The 15616-nt window shown below is 39.2% G+C and overlaps 1 protein-coding gene across 1 annotated transcript in view; it reads right to left on the reverse strand.

Annotated features, from left to right (window-relative positions):
* Window positions 1-14477, reverse strand: part of LOC107754329 (ankyrin repeat domain-containing protein 26-like) — a 29636-nt gene extending 15159 nt beyond the window's left edge. The window contains exons 1-19 of the mRNA XM_016570734.1: window positions 12642-14477; window positions 12280-12394; window positions 12099-12163; window positions 11714-11813; window positions 10918-10967; window positions 10400-10475; window positions 10187-10231; window positions 9535-9834; window positions 9360-9437; window positions 9191-9264; window positions 5108-5331; window positions 4253-4447; window positions 3870-3900; window positions 3540-3681; window positions 3244-3457; window positions 2981-3164; window positions 2743-2889; window positions 972-1358; window positions 299-880 (exon numbers count right to left, since the gene is read on the reverse strand). Of these exons, the coding sequence (XP_016426220.1) occupies window positions 299-880; window positions 972-1358; window positions 2743-2889; window positions 2981-3164; window positions 3244-3457; window positions 3540-3681; window positions 3870-3900; window positions 4253-4447; window positions 5108-5331; window positions 9191-9264; window positions 9360-9437; window positions 9535-9834; window positions 10187-10231; window positions 10400-10475; window positions 10918-10967; window positions 11714-11813; window positions 12099-12163; window positions 12280-12394; window positions 12642-14345 (4713 nt within the window). The 5' untranslated portion in view covers window positions 14346-14477. The remainder of the gene's footprint in view (window positions 1-298; window positions 881-971; window positions 1359-2742; window positions 2890-2980; window positions 3165-3243; window positions 3458-3539; window positions 3682-3869; window positions 3901-4252; window positions 4448-5107; window positions 5332-9190; window positions 9265-9359; window positions 9438-9534; window positions 9835-10186; window positions 10232-10399; window positions 10476-10917; window positions 10968-11713; window positions 11814-12098; window positions 12164-12279; window positions 12395-12641) is intronic.
* Between the last annotated feature and the right edge of the window lie 1139 nt (window positions 14478-15616).

Below are 15616 nucleotides of genomic sequence, written 5' to 3' on the forward strand. Positions count from 1 at the left end.
ATATTATATACATATAGAAAATTTAAAATTCTTATTATTTAAATATTATTATTGTTATTATTAATTAATAATTATCTTATATTTTAAAATGATTTTTGTATTAATTTTAATTATTATTTTAATAAATTATGACTCTAAGCTAAACTAACCCATAAAACTTACTTTTTTACTGCTGCGGTCTAGTCTCAGTCTTACATCTGATGTGTCCATTAGTGACACAACATTATGTTGTTCGCTTACAATAGACATTGATAGAGCCATTTATAAAGAAAAAAAAGAAAATCTCAGTGTCCTCTACCTCTCTATCAGCTTTCTCCTGCTCTAGTTTGTAATTCTGATCTCTCAGCTCGCTGTTTGTCTTTGCCAGCTCTTTGCTTCTCTCCTCCACCAGATGGACTCTCTCCTCTCCGTCTGCACGTAACTGGTTCAGCATTTCGGCAAAGTTTTGGTGCACATCTGTAACGGCTTTATCCTTCGCCGAGCCCTTGTTGAGCGCCTCCTCCAGCTGTTGTCGTAGCAGCGCGTTCTCACTCTGAGCTTGGGCCAGTCTCTCCTGCATGGCTTCCTGTCTGGCCCCAGCACGGCTGGCCTGCTCCCGTTCGTTCAGTACCGTGGCCTCCAGTTCTTTGAGTTTGGCCAGGGCCTGGTCTTTCTCTCGGGCCAGAGTCTCCAACAGTACGCCCTTCTCAGCGATGGTCAGAGCATTGCGGTGACACTCGTTCTCCAGGCTGTTGGCGCGCGCCTCGGCCTTGCTGAGTTTCTGGGACAGGGACTGGATGGTGTCCCGTTGTGTACTGGACTCAAAGATGTGCTTTTCCTGCGCCCGCTGGTGCTCCTCACGGTCTCGCTGGAGAGTGCGCTCTGCATCTGTGCGTGATGCCTGAGAGGTTGCAACAATAATAAAAGACAAATTGATAGCAGTTCCCAAAATCCCTTTCCCTTTAGTTTAGCACAAATGAGTTGAAGCTGACCTGGCATCTCTCGGCCTCCTGCAGCGCCACCTGCAGTCGTGCCCTGCTCGCCTCGGCCTCGGCCTCCAGTTGCTGCCTCACTTGCCTCTCGTGCTCCAGTTTAGCCGTGATCACTGAGCATTCGGCCTTCAGCGCGCTCAGCTGCCCGTTGTACTGAAACACAGTCTGAGCCAAGGCCTCCTCACTCAGTTTCATGTCCCTGCGGGCATCCTCCAGTCTCTCGCGTAGGACGTCTCTCTCCTCCGCCAGCCGTGACTCTTCCTGTCGGCTGTGGCACTGTGAGCGGTCCAGCTCGGCCCGAGCGCCGTTCCGTTCATCCTGTAGGGCTCGGTTTTGTTGCATCAACTCTCGCTCACGGTCCGATGCCTCTGTAAGCTGTGACATGGCCTGAGCACAACATCAGTAATAAACTCAGTTTAACATGCGACAAACACATTTTAGCATTTTTTTTAAAAAACAACACAGTATGCGGCCTGGTTTCAAAAGAGTGAATGGCTCTGTAACAGTAAGTTAATGGCTAAATTCAGGACATTAGGATAAAGCCTGAAAATCTGACCAATCAGATGCCAGCAAACAGGATTAGAGCAGTTGGGTTACACAGAAGATCTGCTAACTGTGTTTTAGTTCACTGCTTATGCGGTAAACCTAAATCATGAAGTTCACATATTTGATTTAGGGATATTGGTCATTTGTTCTCAATTATGCTCAATTATGACGTCACTGCTTATGTGATTGCAATGATATAACATCACTGCATATTGCTAAAATTTGTTCTCAATTATGTTCATATTCATGGTTTCTTATGCATATTGTAAAGCGATGATGTAACCATGAAGTGACTACATATGTGATTGCAAAGATATTATATAACTGCATATTGGTAATTTGTTCTATTAACGTGCTTTTCATGGTTTCTTAGATGGGATGTGATAAAAGCTGCAAAGCTATGATGTCACTGCATATGTGATTGTAAAGATATGGCATCACTGCATATTTGACTGTAAAGCTATGATGTCACTGCATATGTGGCCATAAAACTATGATGTCACTGCATATGTTTGTAAAGCAATGACATCACTATAATTGACTCAAGCCATTCTAGGTGTATATGACTTTCTTGTTTCAGACTAATACAATCTGAGTTTTATTAAAAAGCCGCTTCAGAAGGCCTTTATTACCCCCCGGAGCCGTGTGGAGCATATTTTATGATGGATGGATCGACTCCCATGTCATTATAAAAGTTGGAAGACCCAGGACAGTTTTTAATATAAATCCGATTGCATTAGTCTGAATGAAGAAAGTCATATACACCTAGGATGGCTTGAGTGTGAGTAAATCATGGGGTAATTTTCATTTTTGGGTGAACTATCCCTTTAAGCTGATGTCACTGCATATGTAGCTGTAATGCTGCGACGTGTCTGCATTTGTGGAAGTAAAATTATGACGTCACTGCATATATGCCATAAAGCTATGACATCATCAGCAGTGCATATGTGGCCGTAAAACTATGACATCACTGCAAATGTGACTGTATTACATCACAGCGTATTTGACTAAAGCAATATCACAGCATGTGCAGTTTAGTTATGACATTGCTGCATGTGTGATTGTAAAGCTCTGACGTCACTGCATATGTGGCTGTAAAGACATTACATCACTGCATATTTGACAACATACATTTGTTAGTTGCAATGAATTTGCTAGCTGCTAACAGAAATAGCACATTTATAAATATTCCCTGACAAAGTTTTTGAAAAGGTGGCAGCGGTACCTCATTGCTCTTGTTGAGGTTTCGAAGGTTCTCCTTCTCAATGTTCTGCTGCTTATGCAGGTGGTTGTTGAGTAACTCCTCCTGTAGGGCGCGAGCACTGCGCTCATGAGACAGAAGACGCTGAGACTCATCCCTGTCCTCCTCAAGCTAAACACACAAACACACTCTTCAGCAAACTGAGAAAACAGTGTTATGAGCTGGTTTTACCAGCTAAATCTAACAGTCTGCTGCTGTTGACCTGTTTTATGCTGTTCTTTAGGGCTCTGATCTCCAGTTCCAGACTGCGGACTTTCAGCTCGGCTTTGTGACACTCTTCGGCCTCGGCTCGCTGCTGCTCCTCTTTCCTCTGGAGCTGCTCACGGGTTTTATTATACAGCATGAGAGCACTCTGATGCTTTTCCTGTTCCTGTCTCAAAAGGAACCTTCCATGAGAAGAGAGAGAGAAGAGAGAGTCAGTGTTACAAAACCTGGCGAGTTGCAGATGCACTGAGATAAGCTCACTTGAGATTGTTCATATCCGTTTCCAGCTCCAGTTTGAGATGTTCTAGGCTGGACTTGCTGCCTCTGATATCATCCAGCAGGATCTTAAACTCGTTGCGTTCCTGCTCCAGCTGAGAGGTTTTATCCGCCAGACGGCTATGTCTGTCTCTCTCCCTCTGGATGGTGCGTTCGTACTCATGAAACATGTTCTGTAGTTTCACCACACTCACAGAGTCTGCAGGACATAAGATACAGGTGAACATCTTCATTTGCTGAACATCTGAACTTAACTGTTTGCTTTCAGCTGACTGACTCACCCAGATAGCTGGAGTCGAGCTGTTTGAAGAGCAGAGATGCATTGTGGTATCCAGATACTGGAGTCTCCAGCTCCTCAGTGGCTGTGTCAGAAGACTGGGTGAGATCTTCAAAATCATCCGCCATCTCCAGTTCTCCAGTACTCTGCATAGGAGACAATAAAGTCAATACAACACATGTGTGACACTGAGTATCCTGTGTTAAACTGGTAAATTTATGAGTAACATTTTCCTTCATATTCTCAAAAGTCAGTGCACAGTTTGGTAACCACTGTCTTAAACAAACCCTTAAATGAACACTTGGAGGTTTACCTTATCAAGACAAAAGCTCACCTGCTCTTTCTTACGCCTTGAAGAAGGGGACCTGTCGGTACAAAGAAAAAACATGATTTTATGCTTTATCAGATAACACCAGTCTACCGGAGAGCAAGTTTGGTGCTCTAAAATGAGGATATAATGCAGTATTCTCTTTAAAAAAAATTTACGTTATAACAAGGCCCATATGGAATCTGCCCGCTTTTCATTTGCTTTCATTTATTCAACACTGATTGTGGGTGCAAGTATTACAGGTGTAAATATTACAGGTGTTCAAATCTGGCTGAATTCTGTGCAGGCCCAGTTATGCTTATAATGTTGCTACTGCAACACTGCAACAGATAAAATCGAGCTATAAATAATATATTACATTAAAAAGCATGTAAATACTGCATGTATACCTCCTGTCCTCTTCCGATAGCTCACTTAAAGTACTATCATCAAAAACAGACTCGAGGTCTCCGTTATGGTGGGTCGCAGGTCGGGAGGGTTTGCCCTGCAGAGGGGGAGCTACACGGAGATTTCTGGCTTGGCTACCTACAGTTTTCTTTTCCTCCTCTTCGTCTTCCTCACCATGTGGCCGTGCCCTGTCAGTACTGGAGGTGCACAGATCTCATCATGAAGATAAAATGAAAGATAAAAAAAAAAAAAAAGGCAACTGCACGCCCTCCACCAGGGAAACAGCAATGATGACACCAGAAGCAAATTCAAAGCTTCAGCAAAAGCCTGATGACTATTTTCCATTAGCATGAAACATAACTGACAAAATAAAAATAACACAATACATGCATATACTTTAGAAATAGAATGACATTTTTTTTGTAAAAATGTGTATTGATCTATCACCCATGGCTGTTTGCTGAAAGCTCTTTGCTTCAAGGTGTCTTCAGTATTTTTTTCAGTAATTTTTTTAATAAAATAGAATAAAATAAAACAAAATCTAAAATAAAATGGTTCACGCACAGTTTCAGGCGTCCTCAGTATTTTTTTCAGTAATTTTTAAAGGGGTCATATGATGCGATTTCAATTTTTCCTTTCTCTTTGGAGTGTTACAAGCTCTTGGTGCATAAAGAAGATCTGTAAAGTTGCAAAGACTAAAGTCTCAAATCCAAAGAAAAATGGTTCATGCACAGTTACAGGATAAAAGGAATTCCAGGGAGGAAATAAAATAAAATAAAATCAAGTTCTTCAACGTGATTGGATCACAAAAACATCTCCCTTCACATTAATTCCATCTAGTAATGCAACATATGTACCTTCTTGGACTTCTTGTCAGATGTCTTGGTGAAACACTACCCTCTCTTCCCAAAGACCTGCCGTCAGCCATCTCTTCCTGTTGAGGTTTCGGGTTCCCAGAGTTGTTGTCAGTTTCCTTCCCTTCTCCTTGGTCAAGTTCACCTCGTTCTCTGGTTCCTCTAGTATCCCATAAAGCACTGGGCTGCTGTTCTCCCCTCATACCATCCAACTGTTCCTTATTACCCTAAAACAGAAGATATTATGTGTTGAGAGAGCTAAAATCATCTTTAATGTATGCATATAAGCATTACTCTAAGAGCATAAGGAAATTCTAGATTTAAAACTACTTCTGGGAAATGTGTATTAATGTATTGATTTAGTCAACTGATCATGCAAAACATTCAGATACAGTCACATACGAGACAAAACTGAGTAAAACACCACACAATGTCTTCTTTTCTTATTTAAAAAGAAGCACTAGAAACATAAAACACACTTCAAGCCAACATCAACGGAGAAGTTCTGGGTTGTGAGACACATCATGAAAACACACTAGTATGACAGATCTTCAGGAAGATGAAGAGAGATCTTCAGACAGCTAAAGGAAGCAATCCTTGGCACACATGCACACGACAGATGCACATGTCAGGTGTGAACTGACACCCAAGTGAAGCATTTGACACCAGTGCATAAAATTAACCAATAAATATTTAATAAAGTGACAGACTGGATTCAAGACAAGTGCTGGTCAGGTCACACAAGTTAAAACATATACAGGACAAGACGAGACAACTGAAGACCCCATGAAATCAAACTTAGAGCTTTGTAGAACATTAACTTTTCAAATGCCCCTAAAAGTTCATTAAAGCATCAGAAAGATGCTTTAAAAGAATCAGTAAAGCAAGAAGCATACTAATGTCTAACACATTTATTGTTGCACAGTGAGCAAAGCTCATTATAAACGCAGCCCAAACCATATTTTTCCTCAGGCTATTATTTAAATTAAAGGATGGCTATTAATACAATATGATGTATGTTTTCCCAACTTCCCAAGCATGAATACACAAAAAACAACGTGTTTGTCTATTTCATGCAGTGCTGTTTTTGTTAACTAAAACTAGCAAAAATCATTTACAGCAATTGAAATAGATTAAATAAAATAAAATCTAAATATTAGATGAAAAACCTAAACTTAAAAAACTTGAAAATAAGGAAATGAAAATACGTTTTAAGTCGAAGTACTAAAATTAATACAATTCAAACGGAAATAAAAATCCATCAAAGCTAAATAGAAAAACGTATGACAAAAGCAAAAAACAAAATTATTTAAACATTAACTATTAAATTAAAAAACGAAAATATAAAAATAGAAGCTCATTCAAAATATTAATAAATACTAGAATAGTATATATATATAATACTAAAAACACTGATTTCATGGGGTGTTAAAATGCATGAAGAATGTAAATGATTTGAAAACATTGTGAAATGAGTTGAAATAGTAGTACAAAAAAGATAATAGCTCTTTTTCAAAAACTAGCGTGCTGCCTCGCTGACTACTGCCTACATAGGTAGCTGCCTTCTAAGGTACAATGATAACCATGATAGAATATCATAAATTATTGATTTGAAAGGTTTTATATAGGCAGAAAGCTGCTATATAAAGCACACGGGAGACTATGTTCACAACTGACTTTGCTAAGCTAACGACATTTAACTCTAATAAGCATAAAAGCACATAAAACACACAAATAATGGGTTTAATTAGATTAATTCAGAACTATTTTAGCCATACTTTCAGTACTGTATAAAATGTAAATGCGTTAAATTAGCTGCACTGCATTCAAGAGTTAGCATGTTGCTAAACTAATGACACTCTAATAAGGATAAAAATACATAGAACATACAAATAATGAGTTTAATTAGATTGATTTAGAACTTTTTTCAAGACTTTCAATACTGTATAAAATGCAAAAATTTGCTAATTTAAAATTACAAGGCATCTCAGAAGGCAACATAATTAACATGTCATGTCAGAAGAAGCATGTCATGTCTTAAAATGCTCTCTGGGTAGGCAGCTCACTAGGTTTGGAACAGAGCTAATGACTGGCAGAACTAGAGATAGGGAACAGTTGTGTAATTTGACCCGTCAGTGTCTGGTCAGCATTACAAGATGACTAACAGACGGTTTTGATTTTGAAGCTGGAGCTTTTCCCTCACATTTTGAGTTTATGTGAATGAGGAACAAGAAGACAGAGGCAAAACTGCAAGTCTTCATTCGTTATACAAGTTTGTCTGAGACTCCTCCCGGGGTCCTACCTCAAGTCTGGACTTCCACAGGCCCTCATCAACCTCGTTGGAGTCAGAAGAGAGCACTTCTAGAACTTCGGGTGGGACTTGTAGCTCATTCTCAACAAGCAATGAAGGTCTGTGAAGTTCTTCAGGTTCTTTTTCGCTTGCAGATTCTAGTGGGCACTTATCTTTGCTTCCACTCTCAGGTTCCTCAATGTTATCTGTTCGGTTCTCTGGCTCCTGGGCCTCATCCGTTAGGGCTTCTGGGATGATTTGAGGGTTGTGTTGGTCACTGGGAAGCTCTGCATCGCTGACCTCAACACTAACTGTGCGGTGGACACTTTCAGACTTCGAGTCCTCCAGGCCTGACTCTCTCTGCTCTGGGATGGGCAAAAGTATGGCACTTCTCGCCCGGGCGATGGGCCGCACTATTGACTCTCCCTCTTCCTCACTGGAATCTTCGTCATCTGCTTCCTTTTCCAGCTCTTTCTTTTCCTCTTCATCACCTTGTTCATCTTCTTTCCACTCCTGCTCCGAAAGGTCACTATTTCATAAGTCGTATTAAATATACTGTAATTTTTCACAGTAACACAATGCATCATCCCTAGCAAATTAAATGAAATCCAATTGCAATCCTAAATGCAATTAAATGCAATATTAAAATAAAATGGCAAATGTGAAAAAGAAATAGCAACTTCAACTTTTAAAAAGATTTCTTAAATGTAAATGATATGAAAATCATTTAATTTAGTTTTATTTTTAATTTTGGCACATAGTTTGCAGACATTTTCAATAATGAAATGCTTAATCAGATTTTTATGTTTATTTTATTCTTCATCACCTTGTTCATCTTCTTTCCACTCCTGCTCCGAAAGGTCACTCAGTGGTTCTTTGTGCTCCAGTTCTCCGAACCTCTCTTTTAGTTCAGCAGCCACGTTTTTGTATTGGGACTTGGTCTCCTTTTTGTCGTTCTCCACCCATATTTTCTCATAGCGTTCCTCCCAAGGAATCTCATCAGCTTTCTCCTCTTGTTCGTCCTCTCTAGGTGAGGTTAGGCGCTCCAGTGGTTCAAGGTTAGACAACCTATTTATGTCTACTGAAGACGCTTGTAATGCCTCTCTTGCCTTTGTTTGTACAATTAGACAAAAGAATAGAATTAACAATGAAAAACCCAACAAGTCTGGTTGACAAGGACTTCAGACCAAACTTGAGACACATGCACATGACTCGTGCCAACAATTAAACTGTATGACTGTCACAAACACCACATTTAACTAAAATAAAGCACAAAGGAAACATGTAGTGACATTAAAGACCAAATCCACATCACTGGAGCTTCCAGTTACCACTAGGGCAAAACCAAGACTCTATTTTCAACACTTAATTTAGTAAGAAGAGGCAGAGTTTTATGAAAGGCAGATTCTTTCAATTTAAAATAAATTAATAAAATGAAAATCTGATTAAGCGTTTCATAAGTCGTATTAAATATACTGTAATTTTTCACAGTAACACAATGCATCATCCCTATCAAATTAAATGAAATCCAATTGCAATCCTAAATGCAATTAAATGCAATATTAAAATAAAATGGCAAATGTGAAAAAGAAATAGCAACTTCAACTTTTAAAAAGATTTCTTAAATGTAAATGATATGAAAATCATTTAATTTAGTTTTATTTTTAATTTTGGCACATAGTTTGCAGACATTTTCAATAATGAAATGCTTAATCAGATTTTTATGTTTATTTTATTATTAATTTATTTGAAGTTGGCAGAATCCACAGAGCTTGTTTATTCTATAAATTGCCCACCTGATCTGCATCTTCACTTGCGTAAGAACTGTCTTCACTCTTGACATCTTCAGCTTTGGGTTCCTGCCGATGAACTGAAGAGAAATTCAGACACATTACAACATAATATAAAATACAGTGAGAAGTATAGTAAACCCTGAACATTCACCCTCACATTGAAGAGATTTACCTGCATCAGGCTCAGCGACATTTGGCAGTGAATTTGTCATCTTGGCTGGACTGGAAGTTTCCAAATCCCAGTCCGATTCTGTATTTAAATAAATTTAGTATCAGCATATATATTTATTGAAATCACCTCAAAAGCTAAGAGAATAAATCTAAGATTTGTAGTTTCTGAGTTCTACCTTCACTCTCCGGCCTCTGATTGGAGTCCAAGCGCAGTCGTGGCAGTGATTGTGGTTTTGAGCTGGCGTTTGGGTTGAGAGATCGTGGACTAGGTAGAGGTGTTGTGCTTGAGGTTGTGGGTTTGTTTCTCTCTGGACTGGCTTCTTTATGTTCTCTGGTGTCCACGTCCTGTTCCTCGGATGTTATGGGTAGTGCGGAAGCTGCTGGGCTTTCAAAGACGGGTTCCTCATCCAGCTTATGAACTGGGAATTTCTTACTGGCCTTACTGGTGGTGCTGGCAGAGTCCCAGTCTGAAGCATCTATGAGAGGCAGTGCAAGTAAATGATAAATGCAGACCTAAATGAGAATATCTTCATAGCCAGTGTGGAACTTTAGACTTTTCATCAACATTCTGACTGAAATTAAACTTGTGTCGCCCATGGCATGTGCACTAACTGCTAGGCCCTGGCTTTGATATTAGCAAGCATCAGCAGAACTATAAATGAGCATAAGTGCTTGAGTATCTGATCTGGAGGGCATTGGTGATTTAATTTTGTGTAAATTAAGACAAAAGCATGAACACATCATACATACAAAACATTCACAGATTGCAAAATTTGATTCAGGAAGGATTCAGGAAATGTTTTAGTGAAGGAAGAACATCAAGATTACCTTCAAGATCATCAGCATCCCCCAAACCAAGCTCTTCCATCAGATCTGTAAGAACAGAGATGTTTAAATGAGAAGCCAAACATGTAAGAATATACTTTAATTGTTGTGTTAAGAAAATTAGATGACCTGTTTTCTTATTAGCTTCTTTTGAATCCATCAGCTTACTAAGAACTAGAATATAATTTAATTGTTGTGTTAAAAAAATGAGATGACCTGTTTTCTTATTAGCTTCTTTTGAATCCATCAGCTTACTAAGAACAGACACGATCTCTCTTTTGACCACTTTAGGCTGTGAAAAAAAGATGCATTAAATATAAAATTCAAAAGTAAAAAAATATATATATATTTTGACATTTATGCATTTGATAGATGGCATTATCCAAAACTATTTGGATAAAAATTGCCATAAATATTTTTAATCAGTACATGTATTCCCTGAAAATTGTGCGCCTTTCTCTACTATATGACATGATATTTAAAAAAATAAATAAAAATAATAATAATATATATGTTGATATAATTAATATTAATATATCAATATTTAATATTAATAGAATTAACATTGCAGGGCAGCAAAGTGTTTTTTTTCTTTTCAATTAATTCAGCTGACGCTGCTTTATTGACAATCTAATCATTCATGCATTTTACCAAAAACTGCATTGCAAACATTAGTTCTTCATGAAATGCAATTCAAGTTAAATAACTTCCAATAATTTCAAAATGATACTTACTGGTATTTCAGTTTCCTTCTCTTCTTCATCATCCTCATCCTTTCTTAAAACTGAAAGGCAAGAAGGGACAAGGTTCAAAACTCTCCTCAAAAAACATGAAAATCAATCGACAAAGACAAGCTTCCATGTAGCGAGTGCGCAGGCATGCACATGCAGCGATGGAGGTCTCCCATGATGCCTGTGAACTGGGGTTTGAGAGTGGCCAAATACTCCAACACAATAAAGGGAACAGTTCTGTAAATGTTCATTTCAATAAACTCATCTTGTAAACATGAGCAACAACGATGGACCTTCCCCACTAAAGCATGTATTAGTTGAGCATCATTCCGTGTCACATCACATGCCTTGAATGCACAGATGACAACAGATGCATAAAACAAGAGATCAGGATCTGAGGACAAGATGTTAATGTGACGGCTATAACGGTGATGATTAATCCAGCAGGACAACAGCAAATCATGAATGCCTACCCATCGGCCTGCAGCCTCCTGGCTGGCCTATACTTCTCAATAAATTAACGTTCCTCCCTCCTCTTACGAAGGAGGGAATGTATAAGAAGTCTACAAAGGAATTCAATGAGATTATGAAATGCAAATCTACAAATAACCTAAACTTTGCATAATTTAGCATAGCAAGTCTTGTAAAAACATCTGTTAAGCAGAAGCAATGGAAAATGTCAATCTTTTGCATATTTTTAAGCATGAAATGGTTGCAGAAGGCTACACAGACAAAGCATTCTAAAATGCAATCATATTTTTATGTAGTAAAAAAAACCCACTAGAAATGCCTTACATACCTTCAGTATTCTCCTCACGAATACTGGACATAGATCTATGTGATTTGGCAGGAGTGTGTGGAGCACTGGCCTGTTTCTTCTGTGGGCTCTCAGAACCAGACTGTGAGGGAAAAAAGAGAGAACATATCAGGATTAAATGTGGTCACAGGTGACCTTAGAACAGAGGACCACAACCTGTTTTTATTTATTTTTTCATTTATATTTGATCATTAATTATCACAATTCCACTGACCCATTGCAGTTTCATCACTAACCTGTTTGTGTTTTCTAACCTGTAGCTTGGGGAAACCCTGCTTTAGGGTGATTGTGATGCTGTGCGTATAAACTGCATTACTGTATGGAGATTTCGCCTGCTTTGCTTTGTTTAATATGTCTTGTGACTGACCTCTGAATCCCATGGAGAGTCGTCATTTTCATCTTCCTTTTCGAGTCCCAATTCTGAAAGGAAATCTGGAAAAACATGCAAAGAATGTTATATATATGGTCATGTAATACATTATATACCTCTATATGGTCACTAAATGCCAAAACCTTGACTGTAAAATCCATAAAGGATGAAAATGTACCTCTTCGCTTTTCTTTGCTAGTACCACCATTTTGAGGATCTTTAGCCTTTTCACACATTTCCTCCGGTTCTTCCCTCTCATCCTCCTCTTCCTCATCCTCTGTGGAGGCCTCTTCCTGTTCGAAGAAGATGAGTTGCAAACCAGTATAAACGGCAAGCATTTTACACTCAAATCAGAATAAATTGTTAGCATAGAAGTGGTGTACTTCAACGAGATTAGATACATAAAAGAATAAAAGACGAAGCAAGTGGGATCTTCAGTTGCATCTTCAGTGTTTGTATCCTATCCACATCTAGAAACTATAACTACAAACCACTTCTATCCACAAGCTATGGCTATTCTAGCCATCGTCTCCTGAGTACCTGTAATGATCCGTGCTTTGAACGTCTTTCTTCCATTACAGATTTATTTGCAGAGTTCTGTTCATGCAACTTCTCAAGTTGTTCCTCACCATCATCTTCATCAGAATCAGAAGTGAGATTAACTTCATCTATGACGGTGTAGGGGATTTCTTCTTGAAGAGCTGGTTCTGGTTCAATCACCTCTGTTGAGCGTTCATCTGCGAACTCTACGGAAAGGTCATCCTCAACTTGAGAGTCAGGGCTTGAATGTTGAGGAGATTCTGGATTTGTAGATTTGATCATGTCCTGTGAGTCTTGATCCAGATGGACAATCATTGGAGTTGATGGACTACAATGTTGGGGACTTGGTGAGTGGCTTGAGGAACTTGAGTTTTGTGGACTACTTGCAGTTGAATGTTGATGAATGTTGAGTCCAGCAGATTGCCTTGGACTTGGTGCGTGTTTGGGACTAGGACTTGTTGGAACGGGGCTCATTGCATTTAATGGTTTGGGGCTATTTGAGAGAGATCTCATCAACAATGGTTTTTCAAATTGTGCTGGACTTGAAGTGGCAGAACATTTTGGGCTACTATTGGAGAGATTTGAAGCCTGTGGTTGATCTGCATCATTAATACATACATCATATTCTTCAGGCAGAGATTCATTGTCAGAGACATCAGAGATCTGATCTATTTCAGAAACCTTGACCGAGCCGCTTGCAAAGTCATACTGCATTTGCTTCACTTGGCTGTCGTGCTCTTGACTTATACTCTGGTCTTCATCACTTTGACCAACAATCATGGACACTGGTATAGCTCCACTGTCATGACTCTGATCAATGCACCCAGGTTCTTCATGTAAAGGACTATGGGAAAGGTGCTCAATAGGTTCTAAAGATGCCCTTTTTGAAGTGTTGTCGTCCTGAACCAAAGCCTCTTGATGTTGGTCTTTTTCTGCATTTGACATCTCCATGTTTGATTCCTTATCTCCTTCAGGCGTCCCATCACTTTTGTCTGAGCCAGACTCCCAAGATACCTCAGGGCTCTCTGGTCCCAGCAATGTCAGAAATAGGTTCAGTGGCTTCTTTGTTTGCACTTCTTCTTCCTCGTCAACATCATCCCAATCATCCTCATCATCATCTGCAGTAGTTACAGCCTTTGACTTAGGTGATGCTGAAGGCACATCCAGATTGCTGGTGTCAAGATCAGTTATTCCTTCATTTTGTCTCAGAGGAACATCATCAGTTTCATCTTGAAGTTGTGGATCACATTCAGTGGCTGTCCCCTGAGAAGTCTCCACTTCTAAAATGTTCTTCTCAGTTTTCAACAGCTCCTCATCTTCATCGTCATCATCCTCCCAATCATCATCATCACTTTGGTTTTCATTCTTGCTCTCAACTGGATTTCTGTTCGATGTTCTGTCCACACTTGGTAAAGAAGTTTCACATTCTGCGGGAGGACTTGGACTATCATTGGCCTCCTTGTTGTCCTCCTCATCAGAGAATCTCGCCTCGACTCTGACAGCTGACACAAGGCAACCATCCTCTAAATCGAGAATCCCTGGAATTAGACCTCCAAAAAGCATCTTTTCAGGAATTGTTTCTTTCATGTCCATTTTTTCTGAAGCCTCTTCTTCTTGATATGTTCTGACCTTCAGAGGACTATCTCCTGAGACACTATCCTCCATCATGTCCCGTCCAGGTTGGTTGACATTTTCATTAGCCATTTCTGATTGCTCTGTTGTACCAAGAGCCACGGTTTTGGGCAACCCAGGAAGGCCTGTTGTCTTGCAAGCCACAGCAGTTTCTTCTTGTTCATCTGCCTCTTCATCATCATCTTCTTCACCATCTTCATTTTCATCGTTTTCATCATCATCATCATCATCATCATCGTCATCCTCATCTTCTTCTCCCTCCTCCTCTTCTTCTTCTTCTTCATCATCGTCATCCTCACCTTCATCATCTTCACCTTCTTCAGATTCGTCCTCTGGACTTTCATTGCCTTCCACATCTAGTTTACTGCCAGAAGGCAGCTCTTTTAACTCACTCTGTCCACCTGATATGGCAGGGTGGATTGGGTTGAATGAAAACAATAAAGAAGAGAAGAGTTAGACAATGTACCACAGAGACACAGTGAGGGTTACCTTAAGGGTGCTGCTGAAGGGGGTGGAGCTCATCTGGGGTGGGTGGGGTAAAGAGGCAGGTGGGGTTGCTACAGCGGGGTGGACGGAGGTGCTGCTGAATGGGAGTGGTCTAGACAGTGGACAGTCTGGTTCGGACTCTGATCCGCTCCAGGATTTGTCTGCATCCCGATCCGCTATGACTACAGACAGAGACAGCATATCACAATGCTCAATGGACCCTTTTAGATTTTTTAAATTTGTTGATTTGAAATGTTACTGTAACAAGCTTAGCCAAACATTTTAAACATTTCAGTCTTTCCCCATTCAAGTGGATAATAGCAGTGTTTGCCTGCCTATTACCTATATATAAAATAGCTACCAGTGAGTAGGGATGTAATGATTCACTCAACTCACGATTCGATTCAATTCGATTCACGATTTTGATTTCGCGATTCGATTCATTTTTAACAAAATGAGATTTAAGACAAATTATAAATTGAATGTGTCCTTTTATTATTGCTTGGACAAAATTCTGCACATTTCTTTGTGAAATTGAAATATAACACTATAATATACTAATTTTGATTGCTTCCATTGTCCTCATTTGTAAGTCGCTTTGGATAAAAGCATCTGCTAAATGACAAAATTTAAATATAATGTAAATGTAAATAACAAAACTAAATTGAAATTTTAAAACAAGCCCCAAATCAAATAAATAAGTAACACAAATAAAAGAAATCTCTTCATATAAACAAAATAAGTCTTTGTCTGTGCTCTTGACATTTAAAATTAGAGGCAACCACTGCATTTTAATCACAATCCAAACAAAGATGCTGCATACATGCAACATGAGCAGTTTTTAATCTAAATTACAT

This window comes from Sinocyclocheilus rhinocerous, unplaced genomic scaffold (assembly GCF_001515625.1).
Source record: "Sinocyclocheilus rhinocerous isolate Xijiao unplaced genomic scaffold, SAMN03320098_v1.1 scaffold561, whole genome shotgun sequence".
Classification (NCBI taxonomy): domain Eukaryota; kingdom Metazoa; phylum Chordata; class Actinopteri; order Cypriniformes; family Cyprinidae; genus Sinocyclocheilus; species Sinocyclocheilus rhinocerous.